This window comes from Pristis pectinata, chromosome 6, assembly GCF_009764475.1.
Source record: "Pristis pectinata isolate sPriPec2 chromosome 6, sPriPec2.1.pri, whole genome shotgun sequence".
In the NCBI taxonomy this organism is placed as follows: Eukaryota; Metazoa; Chordata; class Chondrichthyes; order Rhinopristiformes; family Pristidae; genus Pristis; species Pristis pectinata.
This window is the reverse complement of record NC_067410.1, coordinates 89,440,474-89,458,185: the sequence shown is the minus strand read 5'-3', so window position 1 is coordinate 89,458,185 and position 17,712 is coordinate 89,440,474. Positions and strand designations below refer to the sequence as shown.

Sequence of the window (17,712 nt, the reverse complement as noted above, 5' to 3'; positions counted from 1 at the left end):
TGCAAAAGAAACTTGCCTCTCAACATCTCCTTTAAACTTTCCCCCTCTCACCTTTGGAGCTATGCCCTCCAGTGTTTAACAATTCCACTCTGGGAAAAAGATCCTGACTACCTACCCGATCTATGCCTCTCATAATTTTATATACTTCTTTCAAGTTGCCCTTCAACCTCCGCTACTCCAGAGAAAATTATCCATGTCCAACTTCTCCTTCATATGTAATACATTCCTATCCAAGTAACATCCTGGTGAACCTCTTCCACATCCCCTCCAAACTCTCCATATCCTTCCTATAGTGTGGTAACCAGAGCTGCACACAATATTCCAAATGTGGCCTAACTGAAGTTTTATACAGCTGCAATATGCTGACCTATCTCCTATTGCATCCTTTGAAAACCTTCCTAGCTATCCACAAGTCCACCAAATTTTGTGTTACCTGCATCATGCTAGTTAGGACCTATTGTTAAATTCAGCACTTCCCAGGATTCTCAGCTTTTTCACCCCACCCCCAACATCACCCTCATTCCTACCAGAAAAATATCAGAGCCAAGGTATTCTATGAAGGGCAAGGAAATGATAAAATTGTTGAAATATTGCCAGGTTACTGAAGTACAAAGGGAAGATAATCTGGCTCATCTTAATCAAATAAGTTATCTCACTCTGTTATCGCATCGTCAGATGATTGTGTTCACATTAAATTTTCAGTTCTCCTACCCTCTCGCTATTGCATAACCTTGAAGTTACACTTACCTTCATGGTCTATGAGAGTGTCATCTGGAGTACAAATGGATTTGAATATAACAGGGTCAAAAAAACTTGGTAATATTGTCCAATTCAAAAATAGCCCAACTTTGAGTCTATTTTAGTGGCTACTGTTTCCATTCTAACCAATTAACCATCACCTACCAGAGAAATTACAGAGAAAGCCCGCCTCTCCTTCCCGTAAGGAAGCAAATTCTTATCAATTTCTGTTAAAGTGGCCTTATAACATCAGGAGATACTTCACAGTCATCAGAATAAGCCAAATGATGGGAGATTTCCCACACTGGTTACTTTTTCCTTCATAACACAGAAGGTGGCCGTTCAGCTCATTGGAAACACACTGGCTCTCAGAACAATTCAATCGATCCCATTCCCCAACATATTTTCCTTTAACCTATTCTCTCTCACTTGGCCATTAACTCCCCCAATTTTCCTGCTTTCTCCCTACATTAGGGGTAATTTACAGTGACCAATTCACCTAACAGCACGTCTCCGGAGGACAGAATCAAACTTGGATCCCTGGAGCTGAGAGGCAGCAGCACCAGCTGCTATTGCTGCACCCCTATGTCACCCCTAATGAAAAGCTCAGCTGGGAAAAAAACAACATTTTTAGTAGTGGCTCTTTCTGTGGAGCTTAATATTTTCATTCACCATCAGCAATGTTGTGTTCTTACCTTGTAAGCACATAGCAATGGCAAAGTCCATGGCCCAGCTCACTAAGGCCATCAACAATCCCAACAAAATCAGGAAAATCCAGTCTTCCCCCACTTTTGAGATAAGGAATGTTTGGCATCGCACGCTCAATACTGCAGACGAAAAGAAATGGAAGGTGTTATAGTGCAACAGATTACAGATGAGATCATTTGCAAACATTGACTTAAGAGATCACCTGTCAACTTGTCAACAGGTAACAATGTCGTTATTAATTATCTTCACAGTCAGTAGCTTTCACATTGTTTTCTCAATTCTGTTACAAGCTGCAAGAGCAACAGGCCTTCATTTCCAACATATCATAGCTTTTACTTAATGACACAATCTCACCATCTTGACATGTCGTGTAAGACAGTTAACAACTATAAATGGGAATGGTGTGCTGATGTCATCAGAAATACCAGCAAGGTACTAATCAGATCAGATACCAGAATAACATTATATTCCAACTAGATCTTTTTTTTCAAAAAACACACTCAATCTATCATCTTACAATTTCAAAGTTGTCACACTACAAAATCTGCCATAAAAATTCTGTTTTGATAATATCCTTTAACTTTACTGTTCTGGTCCAGGACAATGACAGGTATTTAAACGGAACTGAACTGGAATTTTGTGCGGCAAAGAATCACTCACACTCGTCTGTTCTCAGGTCAAGCAGAGGAGTACTTACTTCAATCAATCTTACACCAGCAGGAGGGCGAGGAGCCCATTCATATTACTGGACGTGCTCCACACACTCACTGATTGTACAAAGCATGGCATTCTTAAATGCACTTTGAAATAAATTGCAGTATCTTCACCCAAGGTACAAACATTCAGTTATTAACACTGAGCCAATCCTGTACAGAGGACTGTGACCAATAGCCCTGTATGATCAGTCTCTGGTGGCATCATGATCAGATCTAATTCTGTAGGTTTGTGCCACTCTAATCACACCCCTGATCGTTATAGAGACATCCATAGAGGACATTCTGAAGTTATCTTCAATACAATGAGAACCGCCCAGGAGCTAGCCCCATTATTTCCAGATACATCCTTGTATAAAGCTACAACAACTTGGGACTGCTATAGGCATCCTAGGTGTTAATATGGAGTACATTGGTTCTTAAGTTGTATTAGCGAGTCTTGTTAATTCACCTCACCAGGTCTGCTATTTCTGTAAATATACTGCTGCTATTTTATAGTTAACATGCCATCCCATTGGGTACCCATTATACAATGACAGTTGCCACATAGCCACAAATATAACATGAAATAATTCTCACACCCATTTGCTAGAACCAGGAACACCAATGGATACCTACTTACGTTAGCTGTGTACTTTTCAAACAATTGGCCAATTACCTTTGAAGTATAAACCATATCAAGAATTACTTTACCCAATTTTATTTGAAACTGGCCAAATCTGGAAGATATTTATATCTTGAAATTACTTCCTATAAATTACAGTATTAGTTTTCCAGCTGTATAAATATGTGGCTTCCCAAGAAGCCTCACATACAGCAATGCCTATGGTGATTCAATAGATGTCTATGGCCAATGAAGAGCTGTTCTGAAACAACCCAGAGTGTCAAATACTTGTTAAGGATTCAACATTAAACGCTGCTTTTCTGCCAGCACCTAAGGTCTATCCACAGACTTGTAGATTTCACTTAGGCTGTAGTCAAACAGTTGTTCCATCCAAACAAAATGATAGAAAATGCTTTGCAGAACATCACGGTTTACAGCCAGAAATCATACACAGTGTATGCTCACTGTTGTCAGTACTATTCTCTATTTTTTGTTAGGTGAAAAAGAAGTCTGGCAATTTTTCATCACAAATATTAATTTAGTAATAAACACAAACAAAGGAAGTGGCTATGAGAGTAATATACAATTTGGAAGGAAATATTTATAACCATTTAGAGACTTCTATTATAGTTCCCAAGTGATATGGTAAATTTGTGTGGAAATATTTATAACCATTTAGAGACTTCTATTATAGTTCCCAAGTGATATGGTAAATTTGTGTTCTTTTGAAATGAAAATTACCAGGATTCATTTGTAAATGGAAAAGTATTCAGTGAATAGTGCCTTCAACACTGAGCTGAAGACTAGATTGGAGTAACAGGCTCATTTTGGTTCATAGGACCAAATTTGCTTTTTGTGTATATGGCCAATCGTAGGACAGAAGGCAAATGGTCCTCCACAAAGTTAATAATTTTAGTGAGCAGACAAGCCCCATCATACCTGCTGGGTCAACATGCCCAATTCAAAAGGGTGACTCTTGAACCTGTTGCTTTGAAGGCAAAAACCCAGGGATGCCAGAGAGGCTGGATCGAAAGGTGGGAAGGACTGATCACGAACTAGTAAGGGCCACCAAGATCATGTACAGTACTTATTCTTTTGCTCAAATCCACTGCTAAGTCACAGCCACCAATTAAGATTCCAATATGAAGAGGGCCTTGGTGTATGTGACACTGAGCATCAGGGAGTGCAAAATGGAGAATAATCCATCATTTACTGATGTATAGACTTCGAAGCCAATGTTAAATGATTGAAGAAATGAGGGCTGCCTAAAAAAATGCTTGATCAAATTAGATGTGGCAAATTAGTAGTTTACTTTCCAAATTTATTAAATTCCTACTAATGCGTATTCAATCGATTAGTTAGGAATAAATGAAGACATGCCAAACCATTGAGACTTGTGCTGAAAATGGAGAAAAAAAATTGTTCCAGATTTGGCGATTAGCAGAAAGAGATGTTGTTTGCTGCTGATTGTGAAGAAACCTCTCAATGGAAATCTAGTTGGCTCTGTGACACGGATTTACACTTTTTTTTAAATACTACTTGGTGTCAAACTCCCTAGACACGATGTCACAGAACAGATTGAGCAGCCAATCAAATTAAATAATTATCAAACAGGAAACCAGGAAATAAAACATTTTGACTATTAGTTATTTCACAAAAAGCAAAATGAAGATTGAGAAGATAATGAAATTTTATATGTTTTTCTGAGGGAATATAATTCAACACATTAAATCTGCTTTGTCCCAGGCCAGGTTGACTGTTTCGTACAAATTAAAACTTAAGATACTTCTTAAAAATTCAATTAAACTTCATTCATTGAGACTTAATATTTTACTTTTTTTTTACAGCTTGAAAACTATAAAACAGTAAAATCATATTAGTTCCTTGATTGCGATGACTGCACTGCCAATGAATTAACAGTGCACCTTATGAAAGAGCAGGTTGTCACGGACAGTAACATCCTGACATCTGTTTCACAGAAGTTGCTATCAGTTTTATAGAGGAAAAACAGTGAACAACAACATGCTGTGGTCATCGCAACGGCAAATTCTGGACCATTAGTTAAGATGGTGGCTAATTTTTGCTCTTTCCGTTGATTTGGTCTATTTTATTAATTATCTTTACATTTAATATCACCAAGGAAAGACGTGCATGCTATGCACATCATTGGCCCATGGCAGAAAAGACAGAAAAAAGTCAGTTACAATGTGATAATACATTCAGGAAGTTCTTTCCTGCATTGTCTCACAGAAATTATAAAATTAGTTGATTCTCATGGCATCACTCATGGACAAGATGCATTGAATCACAATAACAGACCTGAAGTCATAAATTAATAAACTGAGAATTATTTCTCAATACCATTGTGAATTGTCACCAATTTATAAAATATACTGTAGTAATTGAATTACCAAATTCAGGCAGTTAGTTATTTAATGAATGCAATAGGTAACTTGATCATTAACATCCGCAGTAATATTATTAAATCTAATCAGTGAACTATGAAATGTAATGACAATTTAATATATTATAAAAATATAGACTATTGAACTATATAGTCAGGCCTGTCAAGTTATTAAAAATGATTCATTTCACAATTTTAAATGTTAATCTCATTTAATTCTGATTTTAATTGCACATAAAATTGATATAATTGCATCCATGTCCTTCAAGCTTTGAAATCATAATTTATATTATTACAATTCATAAAACATCTCAGTTTTCTTGTTTTAAATTCATATTATTGGTTCCTATTTATTGTTTCATTTCTATTTACATGAATTATATATAACAAACCCATAAGCTGAATTTTTCATAGGAAGATGATGAAAAACTTTTCAGTCAAGAAAACCAAAAGTGTAAATTAAAAAGAAAACCTGCTGGACTTCACACAGCTGCAGGCATCAACAAAAAGAAATGAAGCTTGGCCTAAAAATTTAAAAGGAACTTCCTTTCTATTTCAGGATGGCACTCAGCCAGTTGCCTGGACTGACAAGATTGATTAAATTCTTAAGCAATAATGTTGCATTTGGCTTATTGACAAACTCAGTTGAAAGTGAAAGTTTTTGCCAGTTACTGTCAAGGAATTACAACTAAACTTTGCTAAACTTTGACAAGGCCAAACACACTCTGACCAAGGAACAATCGTTCATGTTTAAAACTAGTTCAATTTTATAATGGTCCAAAATTGAGCAGGTTGACTTCATTACTTTGTTTTTGTCCTCTGACTCAGGCACTTCAAAAAGGAGATTCCTTTTATTTGGTAGTTCAGATTTTGTGCAGCTCTTCAAACAACAGTAAGTTATGAAATAACTTCCACACTCATCCCCCTTGCATCTTGGAAGGGCCTGTTGATTCTTGAATCCTGGTTGAAGCACAGCTGTACTCTGCACTTGCAAGAGACTGGAGTTGTGTAAAAAATGTGATAAAAGTGTTCCTAAAGGAAACAATATACATAATGTCTTCATCTGAGATGCTCATAAATTAAAATAAATGGGGAAAAAAACAATTAAATCACAGAGTGGTAAATATTCATATCTCCACCAGGAGCTCCATTACATGCCGAGAGCGCTCTGGAATTGACATGGCTAATATGTGCTGCTGAAGAACTGACATGGCTTCGATGACAAACCCATATCTGTGAAATCACAGAATTATTTTTGACCTGGGGTTCTATTCATTTGAATCATGCAAAATGAATTCTTAATTCTGTTCATTTGCGGCCTGTTATACTTTGTCGCTAACTGAATGCTTAAAATGGCTAAAACCACAGCAGCATTAAGTGCTCCTGTGTTCAATTGCTGTAAATTGAGAGCAAAGCTTGGCATACGGCCAAATGGTGACAGGTTGGCTGCAATGATCCTACTGAGAGAAATGTTGGTACCAACTCCTGTTACCTTTCAGCACATGCAAGAAATTCTCTGTGCATGTTTTAGCATTTTGCCTTTTCAATATATTTCACTGATGGCACAAAAGACAGTTAAGATTGTTGTCAAACAATCAGAGGATCGAGTTATTTGGAAAAACTTGAGAAAAGATAACTTTCATTCTTTAAAATAACTCCAGAAATAAACGTACCAAAGCAATATACATACATAACTAGCATAAATAAGATGGAGAAACTGGGCAAGGGTTTGAAAGAAATTAATCCCACAAATTAAATTGTTTTTATTTCCAATGTTGAACAATACCAGTTTGGAGATCTGATATTGGCAATCAATATATGAGAGTTGATGGGCCAGGGTGGTTTCTACCTTTAAGAGGGTGGCCAAGCAGACACAGATCCTTGGATTAATTTATATTCCATGTAAAACAGTGAAATCTGTTATCAGGAGGAAACCAGAGTATTACCTCCTTTAGCCTTCTACTAAAACACTTCATTTCATATAAAGTATACACTAGCTCCCCAAAACAAAATGGACTGTGATAAACATTGTACTGTTATTTACTCGAGACTTCTGCACAGCATTTGTTGAAGCCCTTTTGTATATAAACTTTAAGCTATATCTAATGGACAGAAGATTTAAGTGCAACAAGGGATGAATAAATAAAAAATAAATAATTTTATGGATGGAAATATCTGGCAAAAATGAAAGAAATAACCTCAGGGCAGTAGCCACAACATCAGGCTGTTTTAAATATACATCAATAACATGGTATCAAAAATCCAAAGCAAATTTTATCAAATAGCCAGGTAATACCAAACCATGAATGATGGTGGAATTGAAGGAAGTGGTCAGAAACAGCAAGATGATAAATTAAAATATATAACTGGATTAATAAATAACAGAAGAAATTTTAATGCATTTCCGTATAAAGCACTACATGTGTGAAGACAACAGGGTCAACATACAGACTCCATGAATGTACTGAAATGATCAGTGATAAAGTTGGAAGAGACTTAGTGATATTAGTACATACATCAATCATATCTAATTATCTGAGTGCAGCAATCAGCTTAACCTACAGAATACTTAACTTTATAGCTAATGCAGAAGGATACATGCCAGAGCGAGACATAATGAAACTGTGTAGTATTCTGCTTGGATAAGTAAAAAGACCAAACAAGCATTGAAAGGCAACTAGAGAAATACTATAAGGCTGACTCCTAATGTCAGGGTTTGACATAAAAGCCAAAGACAGGAGAATTTTATTGTGGAAAGCTAATTCTCTTCACTTGCTAGGAACTGAACGAAGAACCTACAAATACAAAGTTGTTCCAGTTCTTACTTACTGATCTCTTGATTCAAACTTTGGCAGTGGATGGAATGCCTTCTGAACTTGGGCAGAATTCTTAATCATTTATGCTAATTAGGAGGGCTATAACGTCAATAAGATCTCAGTGACCTTTTACCCAAGACCTGAGCAGTAGGTTGCTACAGGCAGTAGCAGATTGGTAGCTTCCAAGGAGGATCCACTGATCCAAAAGTGGAAACATTTCAATACTCCTCAAGGAAAACTGCTACCTCCCTTGGACCCACATTTCTTTCCTTGAGCTTCTCCATACCCCTCACCCCAACATTATCTGGAAAACCTGGTCTTTACCTCCTGGTAGCTGCTCTTCCCACCCAGAATTGCAACAGAAAAGTATCTCATCACCAACTGGAGAGTCAGTCTTGGAGACCAGAAATATAGGCCAGTGAGTACCTTTCTACATGAAAACTGCTTTAGGTTAAAATCTGTTTCTAAGGCTTCAAAACCAAGGAGATCACATAGAGGTGGACAATAATTGTTGGAAAAAATATATTGTGCAGACTCTGGCCAGACACCAAAACTTCTGCCAGAACTTATTGCATTTCTCCATGGTGGTCTTAAACCCCAGCACGGGCATGAGCTTAGGCTATGCCACCTGGACTGTTCTGCATTGTGCCTGTGGACTCCTTACCAAGTCCTTTGGGGAAGCACAAATCTCTGCAGATTTCCAAGTTCTCAGAGTGGGAAATCTGCCCACTGAACCTGGGCCAGTTTTAAGTACAGTAGCCCTGTTGAAATCAAATAAGCAAACCTCATTATTTGATTTAAATCAATTTGTTTAAATGTAATTGCTTTTATGTTTGTGCCTTGGGCACTATTGAATTTTGCAAGAAGCTCACAACCAAAATGGTCAAAGGCAGGCAGTACTACAAACCCTTTGCATGTCATTGAAAGGCTGATGAATTGCTGGACCAGCTCTCACTCATGTTTCTCTCTGTGGGTAAGAACAAATCTTATTGTCACTAAAATATGTAATGTTTGGGTTCTGAGGAGGTATTTTTCCAATTCATTTTTCATGATCTATTTCCAATGGACAGACAGACTAGAAAGTGATTCCCAAATTAATGATCAAGTGCTTCCAAACTGGACATAAGCTACCACATTTATGATTTTAGGTAACAATCAGCCACAACACGAGTCTCTTTCCCTGACAGCCACTAAGGCATTTAACTTTCACACGTGTTAATGAACAGACAGACTAAAAAGTGATTCTCAAATTAATGATCAAGCTTCTCTAAACTGGACATAAGCCATCATATTTATACTTGTAGGTAACAATCAGCCACATGAGCCTCTTTTCCTGATAGCCACTGAGCTATATAACTTTCACACATATATTAATCATTCAAAAACCAAAAATCCTGCTGGTATGGCGATACCATCGTCATCCAACCAAAAATACGTGTGTTCCGAACCTTGCTTAAATGCCATGGTTCATTAATATACTTCTGAAAGTTCTTTTCCTGCTTCAATTGCCTCTTCTAGCCTTTCCAGGGTTTAAAAAAAAAGGACAGATGAAACTAAGAAATTATGAAATTAAAAATGCAAATTGAATTGTAATTAGTTATGTGACAACTTAGGCAAGATTATTATAAATTCACTCTATCTAAGAATTGAATTAGATCAAATGAAACTCATCATTTATTCTTCTATTTCGTATCTGAATTATGCAGCCAAGGATAGAACATGCTCAGTAAATTCACCCACAGTTTTGCAGGACCGTATCAATAAAACAACTTCTGTTTTATTAATATTGTGAAGCTCTGGTGGTGATACTGCAGGATATTTTAGTGCATTATGATAATATTATCAAACTGGATTTCATATCAGCAATAACCCACCTGATTGGTAAAACAGGGTAAAGTTTCGCAGATCACTTTTACCACATTCATTCCTAAATACAATGGAAAACCAACTCAACCAATTATATTTCATCATAGGGATGAAACACCAATCAAATTATAATGGTGCCCATCTTACTGTAAGCTTTAGAAGACTACCAAAGCAGATCATTTACTTTTGTTTTGCATTTGACATTGCTCAATTTGTGGCAGGTTACCCACAATGCAGGCTGAGTTGGCCCAGAAACATCATAAATTGCTCAATTATGAAGGTGGCAAGTCAAATACGAACATCAGAAACAGAAGGATTAGGCGATTTGGCCTTTCACGTTCGCTCCACCATTCAATAAGGTCAGAGCTGAACTTTAACTTCACCACTACTTTACTGCACTAACCTCATATTCCTCAAGTCCCATAATACCCAAAAGTCTTGAATATACTGACCAATTGAGCCTCCAAAGGCCTCTTGGACAGTAAATTCCAAAGATTCTCCACCCTGTGGATGAAGAAATATCTTGACAGCTCTGCCCTTAATGGCCAACCCCTTATTTTGACTCTATAACTCCTGGTCCTAACCACTCAAGCCAGGAGAAACATCAACTCTGCATCTATCACGTCAAGCCCTATGAGATTTTGTGTGTTTCGATGAGATCACCTCTCATACTTCTCTGCAGGGTACAGACCCAGGCTGCTTCATCTCTCTCCACATGGAACAAAATGCCAATCCTGTAATCAATCCAGTGAATCCTTGTTAAGCAGGACAGCCTGGTACACAATACTTCGGGTGAATTTGCACCAGGGTTCCATGCAACTGAAGCAAGATGCCTTTTACTCTTCTACTCAAATCCCTTTGCAATAAAGAGCAATGCATTGTCTGTCTTCCTAAATGCTTCCCAATAGGCAGGTGGTCAAGCATAAAACCAAATGGTGGTTTATTAATTCTACTCCTTCATTCCTCTTCCTCAAGAGAGCACAGGTTTATGCAACATCTCATTCTGTTCCTCTCTTTTCAAACTCACTGGAGAAGATTCACCAAGATCCCCATAGCAAGAAATCAAATAACCCAGAGTGGCTCTTCTAAACTGACAAAATATAAAATGTTTCTGGTAACCCTACTATTGCTTCCTAGTATAGTTGGAATCAGGCAAGAAATGCATAGTCTAACTCCTATATATGTGATTCAAAAGTTGTTGTTGGAGGAGGAGGAGGAATGGGAATGATAACACTGTAAATATCAACACACTTACAAGGATGCCCAGCTTCAATATCTGAAATCAACTACTGTCAATGATTGCATAATAAAAATTTATTTAACTCAGATTAAGTTTTAAATTGATGCAAAACTCAACAGCTTTTTGGGACAGTGTTTCAGATTCTTAGTACCTTTTATATCTAGTGTGTTCAGTCATACCCAAGCAGCCAAGCTCCAATTTAAAGGTTATATTCATTTGGCTGGCATGGACATACATGATTGTTCTGTCTCCTACATTTCTCCAATTCCTTTAGTCTATAATAATGTCAAGACCCAAGAGAATATGCAGATGCAGTCTGGCATAATAGTACCTGGAATGAGTGATTTCAGTTAAATGAAGAGATTAGGTACGCTGGTCTCCTTGGAACAAAGCATTTAATAGGGGTGTTCAAAACTAGAGAGCTTTTGCTAGAGTAGACAGGGACAAATTGTTTCTGGCAGGAGGGTCAGCAATATCAGATTTAAGATAATTGCTTAAAAAAAAGGTGGAAAAGACAATTTTTCGCACATTAAGTTGTTACAATCAATGCAAAACTTTAATCTGATGGAAATAATTTTCAAATATAAAATGGCCATATTTTGAAAAGGAAAAGTAGGCAAGGCTATGAGGGAAGAGCCTTAAATTGGACAGCAGCTTTAAAAGGGCCAGTATAGATACAATGGGCTGATTGGCCTTCTGTTATGTTGTACGTCTCTACAACTCAGAGCTCGAACAAGATTAAACAACTTCACAAGAGAATGTTAAAATATATGCCTACACATTCTATTCCTTTCATCTGTATCATTGTTTATCTAATTCACTCTCAAAGGTTTGGAAGTTTGTAGAAAGCAGCATCTGTGAAACCACATTTCTTCTCAGCTAGTAATCTGCAGTACCTGCTGATGTTAGCCATATGTACTGTGGGCCAATGGCCCTTTATATGCTAATAAACAAGTAGTTGTCAGCAACTACAACACGAATGGTGATTACTGTAATTACTGAGGCTTGGGCCAATGATTTGAAGGTCTAGTTCAAATACCACCAACATAGCTGGAAAATTCAAATTTAGTTAATTCAAATAAATCTAGAATAATAAGTTATTAACTGTATGATTATGAAACTAGTTTTATTGTCATAAAAACCCATCTGGTTCACTAATATCCTTTAGGGAAGGAATCCCGCAAGTCCTGCTCTGGCCTATATTTGATACCAACCCACAGCAAAATGGTTGGAAAACCAACTGTCCTCAGAAATGCCATAGCAATCCATCACTTGAATCACACCACAATTTCTAAATAATATAAGGATAAAACTGTATGGACTACCTGGCATCAACCGAGGCATGGAACTGGAGATAGTAAAGACATTCATACAACCCAACACAATTTGCTTAAGATCCTCCTTATGAACATCTGGTGACCTGTGCCAAAGTTAGGACAACTTTCACACAAACTTATCAAATAGCAGCCTGAAATAACACTTGCAGGATCATACCTTTGAAACAATATCCTGCCTTCTGCCATCATGATCTTCAAGCATGTCCTGTTCCACCAAAGGTGATGGTACAACAGTATGCAGGATGGTGGAGGGAAGGTGGTAGGAAGAAATATCACTGAGAGTCTTCAATGTTGGCTCTAGATCCTTCAGGAACAGGCAAAAAACCCTCTTGCTGAAGTCCATCTATAGTAGAGCTCCGTCACAAAGAGTTCCTCAGTGGCAGTCGTAAAGACGGAGCTTGCCAGCATGTGAAGCATGTAGCGGGTGCACTGGATCAGCAGCAGGTAGTGAGACAAGTCTAATCTATTGACCTCATTCTCACCAACCTACCCATTGCACTTGGATCTTGTCATGACCGTATTTGGGAGGAGTAACCCTGCAGAAACAAATTCTTGTCTTCATGCTGAGGACAACTTGCAATATGGCATTAACAATGTCCTAAACAGGATATATTCAGAACAAAAATGAAAGCCGGAAACTTCCATGAGGCACTGTGGGTCATCATTAGCAGAGTCATATCCCATGATATATAACCTCATGGCCTGACATTATCAAATCAGATACCATTCCTGGTTCAATAAGGAGCTTAAGAGAAGATGCCAGAAGCAACATTAAACGAAATGCTAACCTAGTAAATTTACAACACAGGATTGGGTGCATACCAGCACATGCAACATATGATAGAACATCTGAATGATTAAGTGAAAGTTTTGTAGTTATGTCATAAGCAGCCATGAATAGTGAGGAATAAGGACATTCCAAGAACATCCTCATCTTCAGTTGTGGGGAGCATCCAGCACAAGAGTGCCAAACACAAGGCTGAAGTATTTGCAATCAATTTCAGACAGAATGGCTGAGTGTGAGATTCAGCCAGCTTCTTCTTGAAGATCCTTCCATCTGAAAAGCCAATCTTAACTACGTTGGGCATCGGAAATATAGTGGAAGCACTCATACAAGGAGGCCTTCAGGATCAACAGTGCTCAGTTGATAGTGCTGAAGACCTGTGGAACTAGAAGGACAAGGAAAGGTGGCACATGGAAGTGCCGCCATATGCAAGTCCTCTTCCAGGTCACACACTATCCAGGCTTGGAATAAAATTGCCCTTTCTTTTATCTGAATGGAGAAACTCCCAACTTTCCAGTACTGTGGACTTACTTTCATTACATGGAGCACGGCAACTCACCCTCAAAGGCAGTTAGTATCCCCAAACATCCTGTAAATGAATAAAAATGAATGTGCTCTTTAAATCAGGTATATTAGTTTTGTAAAGACTGCAGAGTATAGAGATTTATTAGAGTGATAACTGGACTCCAATGGTTAAATTATTAATAGATTACAGAAACTGACTTTGTATTCCCTAAAATTTAGCTTGAGGGGAATCTGAATGAAGTTTTTAAAGATATACAGAGGGAACTGATGGGAAAGGTGGTGAGGACCTACAATATTTTCACTTATTGAGTAATATAGGTGGGCATAGTCAAAATTAGAACCTAGCCTTTAGAGGTGGAAAGTGGTAAAAATTCAGAACTCTCTTCCTCAAACAGAATTTGTTGCCACGTCAAAGGTTATTTTAAATCTGAGATTGACATGTTTCTTAACCAATGATGTTGGTGTTTCTTAACCAATGGTGAGGGATATGGGGAAAAGGCAGATAAATGGACTAACATCGTCAATCTAGCTGAATGATGAAATGGGTGCTCTGTTCCTATGTTCTGGTTGTCCTGTGAACATCCTAAATGCATTACTGGGATTAACTCTTGTTATAAACTAACTTTCTTTCTGGCCCATGATAATGGAGTGAAGAACTGGAAGCTCTGCAGTGCCACTCTCTGGATGTATTACATCATGCAGAAGCTAGAGTCAAATGGAATTTCAAAGATATTGGTAATAAATGGAAAATAAATTGATTGTATTTTTGTTGATATGATGTTGGCTTAACACAATGTAAACCATGCCAACTTCTGAAAAAAATAAGTTAACTACATTGGACATATAGTTAATTGAATTTGACAAATGGCTCAATATTTATAGAAGACCTCAGAACATTTCAGTGCAATATTTACTTAAAAAATATACGATAATGCATCCAAAATTCAAACAATTTTAGGGTGATGTGGTGAGCAATGCTCTGCCATCATTTTGTATTCTCCAAAGGTAAATGTTCTTCAGGTTCAGAATTCCTTTCACAAGTAACAATGTTACATTCATATTAGTGTGTGAAGCCTTCTTCACTTGAAGTTCTAGTGTGCTTTCCCGGACAATAGCTAAGCTGTATTTCTTCAACGTTTTAGCTGTGTGTAACAGCATGAAAGTGTTTTTTTCCATGCATGTAGCCATCCTACAAGGCAGAGCAGCCCGTGAATGGTGAAGTAGGCCTCAGGGGCGGATCCCATGCGCCTGCATTGCCTTAATCGTAGTTTGACAACTTACTGTCAAAGGCCATTTTAATTTTTTTTAATAATATCTAAAAATTAAACTGATGAAATAGATGCAAATAGTAAAAAAAATCAAACATTTCAAAAATTAAATATAAATACATATACTTACAAAAACGTTTAAGTGATAGAAATTGATTAAAAATATTAATATGAAGATAAGAAAAAAAAACCAAACCACTAACCAGGTCTACTCCCCCATTCAAATGAACGAGGTTGTGCTACATTCACCAGCTGTGGCAGATGCAAAGCTGAGGGGCCAAATGTGAAGTGCTTCTAGCCCCTTGGTTCAGCACAGCTGAGCTCTGACACTGGATTCAGAGCTGAGCCCAGTCGTGGAATGAGAGGTCATACATGGCATCATCTGATCTCCAGCTTGTTCACATCTTCTGCGTCCAATGCGCAGGAGTAAATGTCAGGAATGAGCTGACTTATGCACTACAGCTGGCCACTGGTTTGCCACTGAACCACCAAATGGCCAGCAGCATCATCTGCACAATGAAGCTACATTGAGCATTGACCCCTTTTATCATAAGGGTACATCCACAGAATTGCTATCTAAGCTTGATTCAATATAAAATTGTCTGAGTAAAATCAGTTTTCTTTTCACCTAAAAAAAACTCCAGTCATGCCCTTAGATAATTGGACATCAATTGTGTTTTAATGAAAGTTCATTTTTATTTCTAGCTCGGATTTTGCTAATCTCCCTGACTTTTCTTTTCAATCATTTTTCATTTCTATAAAAGAATGGCTATATTATTCTTCTGAAGTCATACTGTTGGCAGACAATGTAACGTTTTCACGTTAGCACAATTGGAGTACAATCATTTTTAAAGTCACCGTTCTTGGCTGGCATACACCCAGCCAGCTGGAACCGTTCCTCTTTTGTTCAGACACTCTCGCTGGATTTAAGCTTTGTATCCTTTTGCTAAACAAGCCAAAAAATCCCACGTCAAGCTTTCTCTCAAATCAGAAAAAGGAATGAGGAAGGAGCAGGCAAATCCACTAAAAGGACTAGATGGGTATTCTGCTGTTTACCAGTTATTACCTACGAGGGAGACAGCAGACAGTGTAATCCCCTGAAGATCTATTGTAAACCATTTCCAGCATGAAAAGTATGTGAGAAACACAAATTATAGATGTAAAGCATCGTAACAGAATTGCATATTACATTACAATAAGATCAAAGGCTACTTCGGTGAAATTTACTAAATTGTTTTATGAATGATCAGTAAATAGGATGGTTATTTAGTACTAAGTTTGATAAAGTGTTGGGGTAAACAACAAGGATTAGCAGTCAACGTTTTACTTCAGGGCAGATTTACATGTCGTTTAATGATGTAGAAATGTTATAATTTGTGTCATGCACAATTGCCATTTGAGTTTCTATCTCACACCTATCACAAAACACAGATCCTCTTAAAAGTGAAGCCCAAATATACATGGTCAAATATGGGATCAAGTCATTCAGACCATCAAGCTTATCAAGTTTCTATAACAGCCAAGTTTTCTCATACCTATCTTTGAAGATTTTCCCGACAAATGTGATCCAATCAGCCACTAAGATCCATGACATTCATTACTGGATGGTAATAGCTGTGAGAGTATGCCTATTGTTTACCACTTTTAAAGAGGTCTGAAGACTTTCAAAGTCTTATATGTTGACTCCTGATTCCCCTATCATTCCAGGGAAATGAAGCTTTAACTGGACGGATTCTACCAGTGTTACGGATTAGGTTACTATTGGTGAATGTCCCTTTAAGACATAGCATAGTTGTGTGTGTGTGTGTGTGTGTGTGTGTGTGGGGGGGGGGGGGGGGGGAGATTACCACAACAACAGGAAATAAGGACGTGACGATGTTTTTGGAAGAGAGCGAGAGAGAGCGAGATACCTGCCTGCTGGTCCCTGTATTGATGGATGAAAACAATTTTGTCACATACCAGGAACAAAAGAAACACACCGAGTCATGTATAAGTGTTAAAAACTATTTTATTAATAACTACCTATGATAATAAGGAAAATAAAAGTAAAAATGTTAGATCTTAAACATTAACCCCAAAAACTATACTCAAAGTGTGTGTGTGGCAAATTCCCAAACTCCAAGTCCAGGAATAGTTCTCAAAGTTCAGTTCAGCAAGCCGTAAGGTGAAATGTGAGCAATGGCTTCTGAAAAACCACCATTGACTGAAGAGGAAATGTAGACAGAAAATAGAGAGCAATTACGAAATCCAGATGTTCCACGATGGAACCCATACGACACCTCAATCACTGATGATCTCTATTCTTTTGTTCCAAAGTATCTGCCACCCCGAAAGGCATCCAAGACACGGCCGTCCACACAAATACCTGTTTCCTTCCACAGGTTAACGACAAAGTGGACTCCACTGGATTATTCCAAAAATCCACACATGGATTGTAGTGACAGACGCAGTTATTGTTTTTCGTCCATTGATACAGAGACCAGCAGGCAGGTGTCTCTCTCCTTCTCTCTGACTGACTGCTCCAAAAACGTCATCACGTCCTTATCTCCTGTTGTTGTCGTAATCACGCCACACACACACTACCATGCTATGTCTTAAAGGGCCATTCACCAATAGTAACCTAATCCGTAACACCAGTAACTGTAGAGAAGGAACCTAGAACTGTCATCAGGTTTCTCCCAGTCAATAATTCAATCTTCTTTTGGATCG

At 37.8% G+C, this 17,712-nt stretch overlaps 1 protein-coding gene across 2 annotated transcripts in view; it reads right to left on the bottom strand.

Annotated features, from left to right (window-relative positions):
* The window catches only part of clcn2c (chloride channel 2c), a 456,139-nt gene that overhangs the window by 269,481 nt on the left and 168,946 nt on the right, over window positions 1-17,712 (bottom strand). For both annotated transcript variants that reach the window (XM_052017638.1, XM_052017637.1), the window contains exon 3: window positions 1,434-1,565. In XM_052017638.1, coding sequence (XP_051873598.1) covers window positions 1,434-1,565 — 132 coding nt within the window. The remainder of the gene's footprint in view (window positions 1-1,433; window positions 1,566-17,712) is intronic.